Below are 17,137 nucleotides of genomic sequence, written 5' to 3' on the forward strand. Positions count from 1 at the left end.
TGTAATTGTAAAAGAGATTATTTTGTAGATTCCAAAAAGGCTAACCGTAAATACTACACCTATTATAACTTCATAAACTAATTCAAATAAATTAAATAAATGTTAATTTTCATAACGCGGGTCGTCTTATGTTTCCCGCCGTCGTCCTAATTACAGTACGTGGCAAAATAACAAAATAAACCTTAATCGTTACTATAGATTTGCATAGAGAGTCTTCATTTGGTTGGTGTTATTGAAATAGATGTTCTAATATATCATTGATGCACCTTCAATTTATTTTTCGGAAAAAAGTAGGCCTTTTACTAAGTACCATGTGTCATTGACTGTTCAAATAGATGATTAATCCTTTTTATCCAACAATGAATTACTTGAAATTTTTACTAAGTGATGATATTTTAAGTGAAATAATGTTTAAACTTTTATTGATTTCTTTTTCAGATACATGTACATTGTATAACATACGATTCTTGGGAAATACTGTAGCAAAAGATCATACCACCATTACCATTATCGTCATCATCGTCGTTGTCGTCGTCGTCATTACCATCATCAATAATACTCTACTATGTGTTACAGTCTGATGTAAAATGGTGGCTGTCAACTTGCTATACACTATAATGTTAAAGATATGAACTTTTGAAAAAGATATAAGTAAAAACCAATTCAAAATGTGTTTTTTTAAAATTTATAGAACTCATCAAAGTGCTAATTTTTTTCTATGATTGATACGAAACGCAGCCACCAGATGATTATTTAATTGTTGATAAACATAAATGTTTTATTGTCAGCAGACCGGGTGGGGTGTTTTGTTTGGTATCTTCGGCGTTAGCTTCAGTGAGATAACACTTTAAAATAGCAAAAAAAGCACTATTACAAGGCGTCACAACACGAATATACCGCAGCCTCCCAAAACAGACACATATTCACATACAAAATACATTGCATACAGGGGAGACCGTCCTAAAATTACCATAGCTGTTAATGAATAAACCAAACCTTATTTTAAGCTATAAGGTAGGAGGAAATGAACACATGTACAATGTAGGAGAAAATGAGCACACGAATTATAACTCGAATCATTTTCTAAATTATTTTTTATTATTATCGTCATTTTGGAAGCCACATTGAAGTTGTTTGCTTAAAACGATTAATCAAGGCTTTAATATTTAACAAAGCCTTTTTCATCATTAGGATATCTATTTGGAACATTAGATTTAATAAATAAATAACTGTTTGACAAAATCTTAATGCTGGGGATGTTAAATAAACCCTTCACTGTTACTACACCCTAGTGTATTCTTTGTCAAATTATATAAGACATAAAACCTTGACAGGCCTAACACCTAACACGAAATTCACTTCCTCGAAACAAGGACACACAAAATAACACCAGGTACAGTTTAAATTTGGGTTTCTATACAAAGCAAAACCATATCATTTATTTTTGTGTCCCGATAACGTACACTTGTCTGCCGGAAATTGGGAAAAAGTATGTTAAAGTTCAGGACAAAAGTGTATCCAAGAAACAATATAATAAAAATATGGTCAAAATCAGGGTCAATATATTGCTTAGTTTAATGCTTAAATGTTAACAATGCCTTAACCAGAATTTGGCAAGTAATTTTTTGTTTGAAAAATTGAAAAAATTACATAGATCTACAATAGTTTTGCGAGATTATTTTTTTCGCGAATTTTTACCAGTGAATGTAAACGCGAATTCAAATGTGATGTGTATAATGGTATATATAAAACGTATTCAAAATATGAATTAACAATTCTCATTATTTTTTTTATCGTGATTTAATGTTTTTGCGAATACATTAAAAATAACAAAGACTGAAATATTGTATACGCGAATATTTAGGCGACTCCGAAAATGAATAATTCACTGAAAAATAAAGATTTTACAATATGGACATATGTCCTTACCATTAGCATGTGCTTTGGCCGCACTGTCACATATCCTCCTCCCCCGCCCAACACACACACACAATTCCCAGTAAATTATTTTTTTAACACGAACTCATCGGCCTTTTGTAGTTTTAGCCGTTAATGCTCCGACGAAAGCATTAATAAATGCTTTTATTTAGTGTCATTTATCAAGTGAAATGACTATAATTGTATTTCATGGACACAACCGGTAAATAGCAGAATTTCTAAAACAATCACAGTTGTTAATAGTGCGCAAATGTGTACAAAAGGTAAACCAATGACAAAAGTCGTGTAGGACCTGATTAAACTTGTCTTCACAAGCGGTGGCTTTTCACCTGTAATACCAGCCCCATGGTGTGATCGGGAACAGACATATACCATTATCTACTCGTACAAATGACAATATATGCCATACCGCATACCACTGAGTGATGGACAAACTTACCTATATAAATGGCCCAGTTTGAAATGATTTTAAGCTCTATTGATGAGTTCTGGTGGAAAGCACGGACGTTAGTGAATGAAATAATCTTTTTTAGCACGACGTCATACATGCTCGAATTCTGACGGAGTGCTGATGTTCAGTAGCCGTCAACTGGACAGTAGTCAGTTGTAATTTGTCTTTGTGATAGCCATATGATTTCATGTCAACATATATTACATGCTTGCAACGTATTTATATAAACATTAGTACGAACAGCTAAAACAAACACAAGGTCACTTTCTAGACTTTAACATATAAGTTGAAGTACTTTTTAGTAGTCGCGAACTACATTTTGCACGTGAGTGTGCAATTGTCTTATGACCTTTGATCAAAATGTAGTTTGGTTTCAGCGTGCTTTTTCGTGAATTGGTTTAACTTGTTGTTTCCACTTGAAGATTCACAAAATGGGTAAATACGAATCCTTCACTTTCTCCGAGACAGCAAGTGCTGCGTCATCGTTCAAGTCAAGAAGAGGTTGTTTCGTGAAGGCAACCACTGGTGTTATTTTTGTATCTGTTACTGTTGCCATAGTGATTGGAGTTGGCTTGATTGTGCATTTCACTGAAAAAGACCAATCGCCATCTTGTGATAAAGATGAAGTTCAACTTCCGGGTCATGCAGCTGCAGACACTGCTGGGAAAGGTCAAACCAAAGCTCCCGGTACAACATCAGCTCCAGTAGATTGGTCTCAAACTTGTAAAAACATGGCGACAGGAAACGAAAATGGAATATGTAAGTATTCAAATATTTATTGCTATGAGTTTATGTATGCTTTTGCTCTTAATAGTGTTAATTTCATCGTTAATCTTAAGGATAATCAACATGTATGTCTTTGCAATCAAGACGACGACCATAAAACACTGTCATGTTATTCATTTATACGCAGCCCGCAAATAATCACTAAAACCTCTCCTTAGGTTGCAAATGACATGCAAGAGACACATAAGATCGATTTGCATATGTTATTAATGCAAATATAACAGTACCCTGCTGAGATACCTTATTTGTATGAATGATAGCTTTCCTATCTTTTATCTTCATCTTTAAGCTACGTATTACAATATACTGCGACGGAGAAAAAAACACTTGCCCACAACATCTGTATACATACTTCCCGGAGTTGACTTACATCAATATGTAATTCATGCCATGGCATCACCCTGAAATACCTCACATACCTGTATGATACATTTCCCTTTTAAAGATGTTCCATTGCCCACAGAGCATAATCATCCATTGAGCTATAATTAGTTTATAATAATGTAATTATTATGTCTAATTAAAAAAATAACATAACTTATTTGTGGAAATGTTGGATGCGCAATTAGTACTGATTCCATATAGAACATAGTAACATGGACTTTTTTGGGACGCAATTAATTATTTATAATAATGTCATATTGAAGAAAAACAAGGAGCGCAAACGTTTCAATAGTGGTAATGGTGTAAAGTAAGCAACTTTTGGAACTGAGGAAAAATCGAATTCGTCTGATCCTGTTTTTTGGTAGAGAAAATTGTCATTCGTCAACTGTGGAGCATTTTTAACTTGTACTACGATAGCCTCTGATGGAAAGAGATTACAGGTCACTGAAATCGACATACGTATTGGTCCACAACCTAGCATCCTCGATACTCCAGTGGTTCCGATCCCTTGTGATCTCTACACTCCTGGACTATCTCACAGAAAAACTGGAGGCAAAAAAAAGAACAGAACAGATACATATATTTTGATCGTTTGATGAACATCAAAAGAGCCGTGTAACGGTACACTTTGTTTGACTGTGTGGCTTTGAAGTTGGGCGTCGTTCTCTCTGTAGTCTTCAAGGAAATTTTTGCAAGACTGTGATTGGGTCAGATTTGTTCCCCTGAGCTGCTTTCAGTTTCACAATGAGATGGTCCAGGGTTGTAGAGATCGTAAGTGATCGGAATCCGTGGAGTATCAAGGATGGCAACCTGGGTATTACTTCTTGCAATACAGCTGAACATTGGTCTGCCTACTGCATACAGGTTGATGTGGGGAGTCATTGTCTGTATCACTGAAACATATCAATCTGACAGCAACCTAGATAATGGATTAATTAGTTATTTTTATGTTTGTGTATGTTAGACTTCAATTGTGCATGTGTTTATGATTGAACGGGTGTATTTAACCCATCATATACAATATCCATATTGAATATGTCTATAACTGCTTTGGTAACTATCACAATAGAGATAGTGTGTGTTTGAGAGAGGAACAGGGATAGTGTGTGTTTGAGAGTGGAACAGGAATAGTGTGTGTTTGAGAGAACTGGTTCAGAGCAGATTGCGTGTTACTAGTATTTTACCTAAACATGAATGTTGACATCGTAACTCTTGACAGGTTAGTGAACAGGTATATTTGTCGTATTCACAATATTTCTATTAACGTGATAAAACAACCCAAACATCATGATATTGCAATTGTGAGTGAGTGAGTGAGTATGTGTGTGTGTGTGTTGACAGCTTGTGATTCTGATAGAGTTACCATGTTATAACCTGATATGTCCTAACCTAAATAGGATATAATAGATTTCGTAGTCTGTTTACGTTAGTCAACATAGAGGAAAAAACATCACCTGCTTTATGCAGCATGCATGTGTATTGTCAGCTAGTGTTACTCTGTTTGTTTTTAAGATTGTGCCTTGATCTCAATTTCCTAGTCGTCTGTTTTCGTCAAAGAACATAAAGAAACTGGCATTATATTTCAAAATAATAAGTCCCTATCTATATTTTGTTTAAATAATACTTTGAGTTTCTATTACAACTTGTGCATTGCATTGTTATTTGTTACAAAATCACAAGACGATATGCTAGGCACATTCACTCGGACAAGCATTGTTAACTTGACAAGGATGAGTATGCACGCTGTCAAGCTGACTATACTGATGTTGTTGAAGGACTGAAGTAATTCGATACCTGCATTACATAAGGCTTACAGCCTAGGGCGGAATGTTGTATATGTATATTCAAACTAATGGATTTCCTGTCATTTGGTTGTCAGTCAGTCATATTACATGCTCTTAAGAAACACAAACATACATTTACATTATAGAACTGGCGGTGTAAGTGGATTTTTCTTTGTATATTGATAACATTATTTTACAAAACTGTCTTAGCGACCAACTGCATAATAAGATTCCCAAATGACCAATTTTGACATAATTGAACTTGTGTATAAAGACCACCAGACTATAAATACCATTTTCCTATATGCATTGGGTAGTCTTTGCAGCATAAGGGTTGCAGATTTTAATTGTTTTATTCTCAATTCATGTGTCAGGCAGATGGGTTTTTTTCCACTTGAAACGTTGCTAAAATAATCAAGAACATTTTGATGCAATGATTACAATCTTTTGTCACTCACTATTACAAAAAGTCATGACACGTACTATACACCGCAGTCTCCCAAAACACGCATCACACACTTCACACACGGTACACATATATTATAAGTAATATGTCCAACCAATTATCCATCATAAAATTTATATCCTGCCCCTCTAATGATATCTTTTACACAAATCTCAAAACTTGATGATACAATATATCTCAAAACTTGATGATACAATATAATACTCGTCATACACGAGATCTTTTTTATTTGTTCAATATAAACATAAAACGTTACCAAGTTCGCTAGAATACCAATTTTCTTTCGCGGCTACTAAATTTTGCAATATCTGTTTCAAAACATTTTTACGGAGATTACGTATCGCGGACTTAATATTGAATGTAGGTGTATTTGAATATAACTTGCAAGGACTGTCTAAGATATTAATTCGCGAAGATAAACTTTCGCGAATTTACCTTGATCGCGAAATTCGCGAAAATAAATCGTACGCGAAAGAAAGTTGGTTTACAGTATTACCTGACATCTGGAGTAAACAATGCCAAATTTTGACATAGGCCTACATATATATGTATAATTAGTAGAAACATGCTCCTTTAATACACATAAAGAAGATCTCAAGGTTATACAAAGTCTTATAAAAATATGTATCCTGTTACACATCAGTAGTGAGATTCACATTAAATGTACAAACAGAAGCTAGATTTATTTCTAAACATGTCCATGCATAAATATATACATGCATACTCTTACATCAGATAACTAGCTCGGGGTGACTATCGTCAATACAAATACATTTTGCAATAAAGTCTGTTGCATACATATTTGCATATGAAATTTACTTTACAAAACAAGAGTCCTAGAGGGCCTGTGTAGCTTACCTGATATGCTGCGCCAAGAAATGGTCTCAATACATTTTAAGTATTTATTTCTTCAATGCATTTTAAAAAATACCGCTTATTTCCCGGATGGGCCCCACCCATCCTGACCCAAAGGGCCAGAACCAAAATTTAACTCCTTTCCCCAGAGGTCTATCTGGTTATATACCATAGAGTCAGTATTCTTTGTGGAGAGGATGACTTACTGCAAAAATTAGGGATATTATGTTTATATCGATATGGCCAAAGCACACAATTCGTTAATTTAAATTTTAATGGCTCTTATTACGTCTAAATAGTGAATTATTTCATCTGTCATACCTGTATTTAGATCAGATGAACTACAAAGCTATTTCACCAGTTAACGTAATAATGAAACACAATTAGTAATATAAATAAAGTACAATCTGTTATCTATGAAAACCATATAGTTTTATTTTGCTTTTTTTGTTGTTATATTATTCATTATTCACAGATTATTATATACATAAAGATAGACGATTATATTTTTGCTCCATTGCATTTGGACATAAATAGAAGGACCAAACGTGTCTTCATCTTCCTATTTTGCTATCGAATTCTGTAACATATTGTGTTATGACTCGATATTATTCAGATATACCTGATAGCGCCAGTCATATTTCTATAGTAATGCTTGCTAATGTGTTTATATTTCCTATTTACATAGTCACTTTAGCATTAGTTTCTATGTGTGGAGCAAGAGAAGCACTCCTGTGTCAGGATTCTTATTGTTATGGGAGTTAACCTTAAGGTGCCCCAACCCTAGAAACTACCAAATGTATACAATGTGTATATGTATATATATTTACATTTACTTGTCACTCCCACAATATAAACTAACCACGGCAAAGTGAAGTATATGACGGTATTACTGACGCCTAAAACGTGACCATTATGACGTCACTAATGTTGACGTGGTGACGTCAACTGATCACCGTCAAAATGGCTAGCGCGCATTATGAAGATTGTCTGTTAATCTCTGGCATCTTAATATACCATAGATGCCATAGGAAGATAGTTTAATGCTTAAATAAATCAAGGAAAATAGTACGTGTCCATGTGGAGATTGACATATAGAAAAATAAAACTCCATGACAATGACAAAATATAAGCTGTAGGTTTTTTTATATGTATATATATATATACATAAAAAAAACCACAACTATAAAACAGTTTTTTCTCCCTAGCGCTTTCTCGGCTCATGCCGGTCTTCAGGGGTTTGAATTCTTTTATTTGTAAAACATGACGTCATAGTACAATGACGTCATAGTAAGATTACGTCATGACATGGTAATAAAGATATTGTGAATGGTTCTGGAAGAAAATAACAAAAACATGAGGACGAAATAAAAACTAATATGAAGTTCCTTTGTCCCGTTCTGAATTTAGCACAGGTTTCATAAGTTGAATGAAATACATTTCTTTATTTTCTCTTTTTAAAAGATCTGAATTGGACATTTGATATATTGGTAAAATAAAAAAATTATCATTAGCACACATATGACAATGTTCGTTTACTGTTAAATATCTGAGATGGTCTGTTTTGGTTTGTTGTCGGTGTAATGTAACTCTCTTTCTCAATTCCATTCCTGTCTGACCAATATAAAAATCTGAGCATTTGCTACAAATAAGTGCGTATATGACATTTTTGGATGTACAATTCATATTAGTTTTAATTTTGAAATTAAAACCATTTTTGAATGTATAATTTTTACACTCTATAATAATATCACATGTTTTGCAACGCTTTTGCATACATTTAGTGACAGAAGTATCTTGCATTTTCGAATCAAATTTTGACGCACATAAAATACGTTTAAGGTTTTTAGGCTGACGCTTGCAATTTATTATTTTCTTGTTAGATAAAATCAATTTCATTCTGTCGCTATTTTTCATGTAATCTTCACAACCTTTTACAATTGGAAAAATATTGTAATTGTTTGGATTAAAAGTACTGACAAAAGGTATTATATTGCTTTTGGATTCCACTTTATTCGATTTCCTTAAATGAATAGGTCCTTCTTTTTTTGCTCTTTCAACTCCATAATCTATAACTTCTTGCGGATAATGCTGTTTGCGCAGATAAAAAACTAAGTTCTCTAAGCGTTCAGCTAAAATAGTTTTATCACTTACGATTGTGATTAGACGGGACGCTAAATTAAATGGGATATTTAGCTTTACATGCCTTGCATGATTTGAATAAAAATCAAGATAGTTATGCGAATCCGTCGGTTTACAATACAAGTCAGTAGTGATTTCACCATTTTTTTTATGTACAGATATATCCAAAAACGGTAGTTTTACTGTACTAGAATCCATTGTGTACTGTATATCAGGATGTAGCTTATTAAGTTCTTGAAATAATGTATTTACATCTTTATCTGATTGCCAGATTATAAAACAATCGTCTAAAAATCTGATGAAATTCCTTCTTAAATAATCAGCTTGTTCATTGTCTATTTTCCCGATGTTTGTGTAAAGCATTTCCTCTAGGTAACCAAGAACCAAAGTAGCATACGTAGGGGCAACCTTTGTCCCCATCGCTGTACCTTTACATTGCCGATAATATGAATTATCAAAATAAAACACATTTCTATTCAAAACTATTTTCAAAGCTTCCAAAATAAAGTTTTTACTTACTCGATTGTGAATTAAAGCAGGGTGTTTTTCTAGCCAAAAATTGACTGCTTTTAAACCAAGTTCGGTAGGAATGTTTGTATATAAACTAACCACATCAAACGAAATCAATTTGCTACCTGGTACAACCTTTTTTGGTAACCTTGTTAAAAAGTCAAAATCGTCTTTAACAAAACTCGGTACTGTAGGACAAAGTGGTTTTAAAATGATATCTAAAAATGACTTAGACGTTGTGTAACGCTATTAGATCCACCGACTATAGGTCTGAATTTTAAGTCAGTTGGACAATGTATAGTAATATACTCAGAATTTTGTTCTTTTATAGCATTAGCAATTTGACTGCTTTTATGAATCTTTGGTAAACCATAAAAGTAACTAGTTTTAAATGAAAAATTTGTTAAGTAATCTATTTCCTCTTTAAGAAGTTCATCGCCTTCTCTGTTAACCAAGTTTACAATTTGTTTAAAAGTCATCTCATCCTGTTCAGAATTACATTCGTTATAAAATTCTTCGTTGGATAACATTTCCCTAATCTTTTTAGCATAGTAGTCAGTATCCATGACAACAACAGCGCCACCCTTATCAACCTCCTTAATAATTATTGTCTTGTCTTGTGCTAAATTTTCTTGTGCTTTTCTTAGTTGATAAGACAAATTACTTTTTCTATTTTGTATAGGAAGCGGATGTTTCTTTAGTCTAGATATGGTTTCTTCTAAAACAATATCGTCACATTTAGGTGGATTATAAGTAGACTTATTTCTCACAAGTGGTAAATTTTCTATGGACTGATCGTAATTGTCAGAAAAATATTTTTCTTCCAATCTAAGTTGTCTACAAAATCGCAAAACATCGCATTCTAATTCTTTCTTATCTGATTTTGGAGTAGGACAAAATTTGAGATCTTTTTAAAGCAAATTATTTCATGTTCCGTTAAACTGCGCGATGACAAATTGATAACTTTTGGTAGTACCTGTTCAGTCAATGAGTCCTGGTTTTTCCCCCGCCTTTCATTTGATGATGGCGCTTTTCTAAAAAAGAACGTCGCGAAATTCTACTAATATATGTCGTACCATCTGTTGTAACCGGAAGCGACAATGGCGGTGACTTCTCCATTTTTTTCCTTGGTCGAAGGATTCTTTTAGATGCTGGTGTAGTACATGTATTCTTTGCCGGTGCTTGGTGTTTTGTTAATCTGGTATTGTTAAGTTGCTTAAGCCTTGGAGATGGTGATTTAACAGCATCGGAATAAAAAAGTGGACTTTCCGGTTCTGCTGTTGTCTCTAGTTTATCTTTTGCAGTCATTCTACGTAGTTTCTGATCCTTTTGTTGTTGTTGACGCGAAGGTGTCGTTTCTTTGCTCGACACCAAATTAGTCCCGTAGTTGTCAACATATTCATTGTACCACTCTTTCTTTTTGTTCCAAATATTTGCGGAATGTCATACACATGTATATGTATTTGGTGCACGGCCACAATTTCCACTGAATCAGTGGTTGTCATCGATTTAAGCTTTTAGACTTTTATGATGTTTCTTGGTTGTAACATTTCACATAAACTTGACGAATTCCATCCGGATGATTTACACATCCATAATGTCACTATAGTGTAGTGACATTATGGATGTGTAAATCACCAATATCGTCGCACACTTCAATATACATCCTTCATGAACTTTTAAAAGTTTGGTAATACAAAACACAACACCTCAGCATATTCATATTGATATGCTCAGATATTATATTTGAGACAACTAGGTACAGTGTAGATTCTAATATTAACTGCGAATTATGTAAACTGTTAGATTTGTTTTCAATTATATATTATCTTTTTTATCCACCCACCCTGTCAAAACACAACAAAACAAAGCAAGATGAATTAACGAATAACGAAAGAATTCATTATGTGCTTACAATAAATATTTTATATATCTGCTGGAAATTAATAATATGGAGAAAATTCAAGTAATTACGACGCTAGGATCATACTTTTAGGACGAAATACTGAATATTACGAGATAATCCCTGGATGATAGGAACAGATGTTAACCATGTAAATTGACCTATTTCGTATTCACATTGTCTATTTCTAATTTGCTTTATGTATAATTCTTTTTTGAAAATAGCAGTTTTGAAGTATGTTAAAGTCATAAATGGGTCAATTTTCGCCTATCTATAAATTTACATGACCCTCTGGTACTAAATTGGACAAGTATGACATTATCATTGATTCTAACATACCTATCTAACCTTGTCTAATATGGAGAGATGTGAACTTGTTTACCAAACGTTTATTGCTTCAAACGTTTTGATAAATTAGTTTTCAAGTATATTAAAATGTTTACAAGGATAGCCATACAGCTTAGAGACCTATTATAACGACCTGATTGTGTTAATGTCTGAACAATATGTACCGTCCAGCGTAAATAGCCATCGTCTTGTCTAGGGATAATGCTATCCCTGATAACATTGACATACATCCTCGGCTAGTAATTCACCAGGACCATTCATCTGGGGCGGCAGACTAGTGATGGACTTAGCGTCGTTTTGTTTCTAGGTTACCGTATCACGAGATCACGTGATACAGATACGATTATTTGGTTGTACCTTATTTGCAGAAGGGTGTCACAACATGGTTTTAGGACATCTTTATGAAAGATTTTTTATTAATCCGTAGCGATGAAATTTCAATGATACAAGTATGACTATTTGTAGTTTATTTTGTTTGTAAGATGAAAAGGAGTTAGATGTTTTTAAATAGAAAAAAAAATATATTCAAATACATACATTAAAAACAAACATTGCGCACAATGATATAAAAGGGAAAAATGTACTTTCGTGAAATATACTTTTAATTGAAAATATCGAACTGAAAACTCTTTGCTAGAGAAGCTGTTATCTTAAATAAAGTGCATACAATCATATTATGAAATAAATCTAAAATAAATGTCTTTTTACTTTAAATAAAAATGTTAACGAAGATCAACAATGCATCAACTGTTTTCATATTTGCATATTTCTTTATCCTGTAAAAACGAAAACAGGTGGAAATTAATAATAAAAACGTATAAACATAGTTTATCCAAAAAGATTAATCTAACTTAATTTCGCTTATAGGACAAAATAATAGTTAACCAATCACAGAAAACATAAATAAATATTAGATTAAAACATAAATTAACATAAGATTAAAACGTATGAAAACATAAATTAACATAAGATTAAAACGTATGAAAACATAAATTAACATAAGATTAAAACGTATGAAAACATAAATTAAGATCATTAGATCACAAATCTCATAAATTACTATTCATTGCAAATGTATTCCATTCAACAATCAGATTCACCGACATTTTATCACAAGCCGTTTGAATTTTATATGGGGCAGTTAGTCAGGTGCTGACCGCTGGTCAGTGACTTTTATCTAAGTACTCCGGTTTTCGTACAAAATCTAAACCTGATACATCCTTACATTACCCTGTCTGTTAATTGGGCGTTAAACTAATCAAGCAATCCAATCAAGAAAGTAAATTATAATTACAGACAAAAATCAGCATTTTGGACGATTTGACCATCCGACCATTCGTCGGTGGTTTTCATCCGGTACTACCATTTTTGCTCACCCTCAAAATCTGATACGTCCTTAAATGAAACTGGTTGTTAATAGGACGTATAAATTATAAACCCAAACCAATTAAGAAGATAAATTATAATTACAGACGACAGATCAATGATGGGGACGATTTGACAGTCACATGACCAGGAACCTGCCTACAGACGTCAGATCAGTAATGGTGACGATTTGACAGTCACATGACCAGGGACCTGTCTACAGACGTCAGATCAGTAATGGTGACGACTTGATAGTCACATGACCAGGGACCTGTCTACAGACGACAAATCAGTCATGGGGACGATTTGACAGTCACATGACCAGAGACCTGTCAACAAACATGAGATCAGTGATGGGGACGATCTGACAGTCACATGACCAGAAACCAGCCTACAGACGTCTTATCAGTGATGGGGACGATTTGACAGTCACATGACCAGGGACCCGTCTAAAGACGTCAGATCAGTAACGGGGACGATTTGACAAACACATGACCAGGAACCTGTCTATAGACGACAGATCAGTCATGGGGACGATTTGACAGTCACATGACCAGGGACCTATCTACAGACGACAGATTATTAATGGGGACGATTTGAGAGTCACATGACCAGGGACCTGTATACAGACATCAGATTTTGTAATGGGGACGATTTGACAGTCATATGACTAGGGACCTGTCTGCAGACGACAGATTATTAATGGGGACGATTTGAGAGTCACATGACCAGGGACCTGTCTACAGACGTCAGATTTAGTAATGGGGACGATTTGACAGTCATATGACTAGGGACCTGTCTGCAGACGACAGATTATTAATGGGGACGATTTGAGAGTCACATGACCAGGGACCTGTCTACAGACGTCAGATTTAGTAATAGGGACGATTTGACAGTCACATGACCAGGGACCTGTCTACAGACGACAGATTATTAATTGGGACGATTTGAGAGTCACATGACCAGGGACCTGTCTACAGACGTCAGATTTAGTAATGGGGACGATTTGACAGTCATATGATCATGGACATGTCTATAAACGACAGATCAGTAATGGGGACGATTTGACAGTCACATTACCAGAAACCTGTTTACAGACGCCAGAACAGTAATGGGGACGATTTGACATTCACATGACCAGGGACCTGTCTACATACGACAGATCAGAAACTGAGACGATATGACACACATATGAACAGGGACCTGTCTATAGACGTCAGATCAGTAATGGGGACAATTTGACAGTCACATGACCAGAGACCTGTCCACTGACGTCAGATCAGTAATGGGGACGATTTGAAAGTCACATGACAAGAAACCTGTCCACTGACGTCAGATCAGTAATGGGGACGATTTGACAGTCACGTGACTGGGGACCTGTCTACAGACGACAGATCAGTAATAGGGACGATTTGACAGTCACATGTCCAGAGACCTGTCAACAGACGTCAGATCATTGATGGGGACGATTTGACAGTCACATGACATAAGAAACCTGTCCACTGACGTCAGATCAGTAATGGGGACAATTTGACAGTCACATGACAAGAAACCGAGAGGGACCTGTCCACAGTCGTCCTGTCAGACATCTAATCCTATAGTTGATAAACACTTAAAGATGCACCACTTTGGTTTTACAAAACCCTCTCAAATACTAAACGACTCAATAATTCCATATCTAAGTGGGTATGTTTCACCACGTCTCGGATCTTTTCTTTTACATCAGATGTGAATATGATAAGTCTACACGTCCGTGTTTAATAACAAAAGAAATTGTCGTAATGTGAAATATTGTAGTATTTCCGGTTTTGGAAATCAGCAGTTTAACGTGAAATTGAAAATTAATTGGTTTATGTCTTTTTGATCTAAAAATGTCGAGAAAAAAACCTTCTCCTATTCATTTTTGGTCTTGTTAACAACATTCAGGATTCATTTAAATTTGAGTTTCTCTTGATTTTAACATGGATTTGTATAGCTTCGATAATGTTTTCTTAATGTCAGAAGTCATGATTTATATTCTATTGAAATGTTTTTAAAATGTTTCTCTGCATCTTGTTGAACATTTACCAGTAAAAAAATTCCTCAGCCTAACACGTCCTTAAATGACCTTGGCTAATGATAGAACATTAAACCCAAACCTTATCAAATGTGAAAATGATAAATATCCTATCATAGTTGTACTTTCCTTCTGTTACCTCCCGGATTAAAACACTCGTGCTCCATTTACTGTCAAAAAATTGCATTGATTTGAAACATGGATTAACGCAGTTTAAAATTGGATTAGATATGTGAGATATATGTGTGAGCCTAAAGTGCAAACAAATCTGGTGTGGAAGCATTTTCTTTATATAATATTCGTGATAATGCGGATAAATTTTACCTGTAATTGTTTGAGACATTTTCTTATATTTCAAACACCATTCCAATTAAAATGCTTTGTGAGATAATTTTGCGGGGATGGTATTCTCGCTATTTCGCGTGACATTGAAAGATCCCGTAAAGATTGAGAAATGATAAACAATATAAAGCTTGATAGACAGAACGCAAAAATTTAAAACCGCTAAAATCAATTTTCTTGCATTTTATCAAAATCGCGATATTTTTGTCTCGCCAAAATAACTGGCGATACGTTTTCATAAAATTATATAATAAAAATATCTTCTATTATCCTTTATTGAACAATTCATAGCACAACTATCAATATTCTTTTAAAGTGTGTGTCATAATTCTGTGCTCATTCTCTTGGTGGCTAATGCTAAAAACAAGCTGTGAGTATAGCAGCTTGTTTCACTATGTGAAGTACTCCATTAGAATCAGCTTGACTGCATTCTTCAATCAATTACTGGTACATTTTATCAATTATACACTAACATTCGTGTCAGTGACTTGGTGTATAATACGCGTATGCATATCATAAGTCCAGATAAAATGTCCGTTTAAGGATACATTGGCAAAAATAGGGTCGGTAGGACGGAATTTTTGTAGTGTCTTTGACTCTAAAGTAATGCTATTTTTTGTCCATTCTAGGTCAGTCTTGTCCACAATCCACTTGTCCTCCCCAATTGACGGGGGCGCCCCCTGCAGCCAAATCAACTCCAACACCTCCAGTCGAATTCATCCGACTCCCCAAAACGATTGAACCTGTTGACTATGACCTTGTTGTAACCCCGAACTTTTACGGAGCCGACCCGGAAAGCTTTACCTTTGACGGAAGTGTTAATATCAAAATAAAATGCAAAAATGCAACGGACAAAATCATCATTCACTCAAAGCAGCTTATCATAAGAGAGTGGAATCTGACTCCCGAGGTAGCCCCGGAGGACATTAAGATAGACGGTATGACTGAGGATACTACACAACAGCTACTGACATTTACCTTAAATAAAAACATGCTTCCTACCAATTTTTATCACCTAACGATTAAATTTGCTGGACCCCTAAAGACGGACCTAGCTGGATTGTACTTAAGTTCATACCAGGAAGGAGGTGAAACCAAGTAAGTTTGTATTTTTTAAGGCAATATTTACTTGGACTTGTCAAATGCATATGTTCTTTGTCAGGAACATAAACATTCTTGATATTCCAGGGGTTACTATCACTGTCGTAATATCAGCATCTGGACTATATCATAGAAAAACTTAATTCAGTTCAGGAGAAAAAGCCTGACCAATTACAGCCTTCATTTGAAGAATACAGAGAGCGACGCCCAACGTTAAAGCCATACAGTCTACTGTTATTCGACTCTTTGAATTTTTGATAAAAATTAAAGGACCAAACTATCTGTATCATCTGTGCGAAAATGATTCAAATATAGGGGCATCAGAACCATGTGGCATAAAACGTTTCCTTTGTTTCTACAATTTTCCTAATCTGTTTATCAGGTACCTAGCGACAACTCAGTTCCAGCCAACCGATGCCAGGAAAGCTTTTCCGTGTTTCGACGAGCCTGGGTTCAAGGCCGTCTTTAGGATCACATTGCTGAGACAGGAAGGATGGCATTCTCTGTCGAACTCACCCATCGCTTCCACCGAAGACAGGTTTATTTTTTATTATATCGCCATCTTAGTCAGTTGTCTTTATCAAAGGTGCTACACTGCTGACAAATGGCTATTTTTATCTATTAAAAACAGGAGCTGATGATTCAGTATTTTTCTTCAGTAAGAAAATTATATACATACTTACTTTACGCTATTACCATTATTGCA

The 17,137-nt window shown here is 34.7% G+C and overlaps 1 protein-coding gene across 1 annotated transcript in view; it reads left to right on the forward strand.

Annotated features, from left to right (window-relative positions):
- Positions 1 to 2,417: 2,417 nt before the first annotated feature.
- LOC138305650 (aminopeptidase N-like) overlaps positions 2,418 to 17,137 on the forward strand; it is a 28,131-nt gene continuing 13,411 nt past the window's right edge. Inside the window, exons 1-3 of the mRNA XM_069245946.1 lie at positions 2,418 to 3,148; positions 15,960 to 16,428; positions 16,814 to 16,969. Of these exons, the coding sequence (XP_069102047.1) occupies positions 2,821 to 3,148; positions 15,960 to 16,428; positions 16,814 to 16,969 (953 nt within the window). The 5' untranslated portion in view covers positions 2,418 to 2,820. The remainder of the gene's footprint in view (positions 3,149 to 15,959; positions 16,429 to 16,813; positions 16,970 to 17,137) is intronic.

This window comes from Argopecten irradians, chromosome 13 (genome assembly GCF_041381155.1).
Source record: "Argopecten irradians isolate NY chromosome 13, Ai_NY, whole genome shotgun sequence".
NCBI classification, from domain to species: domain Eukaryota; kingdom Metazoa; phylum Mollusca; class Bivalvia; order Pectinida; family Pectinidae; genus Argopecten; species Argopecten irradians.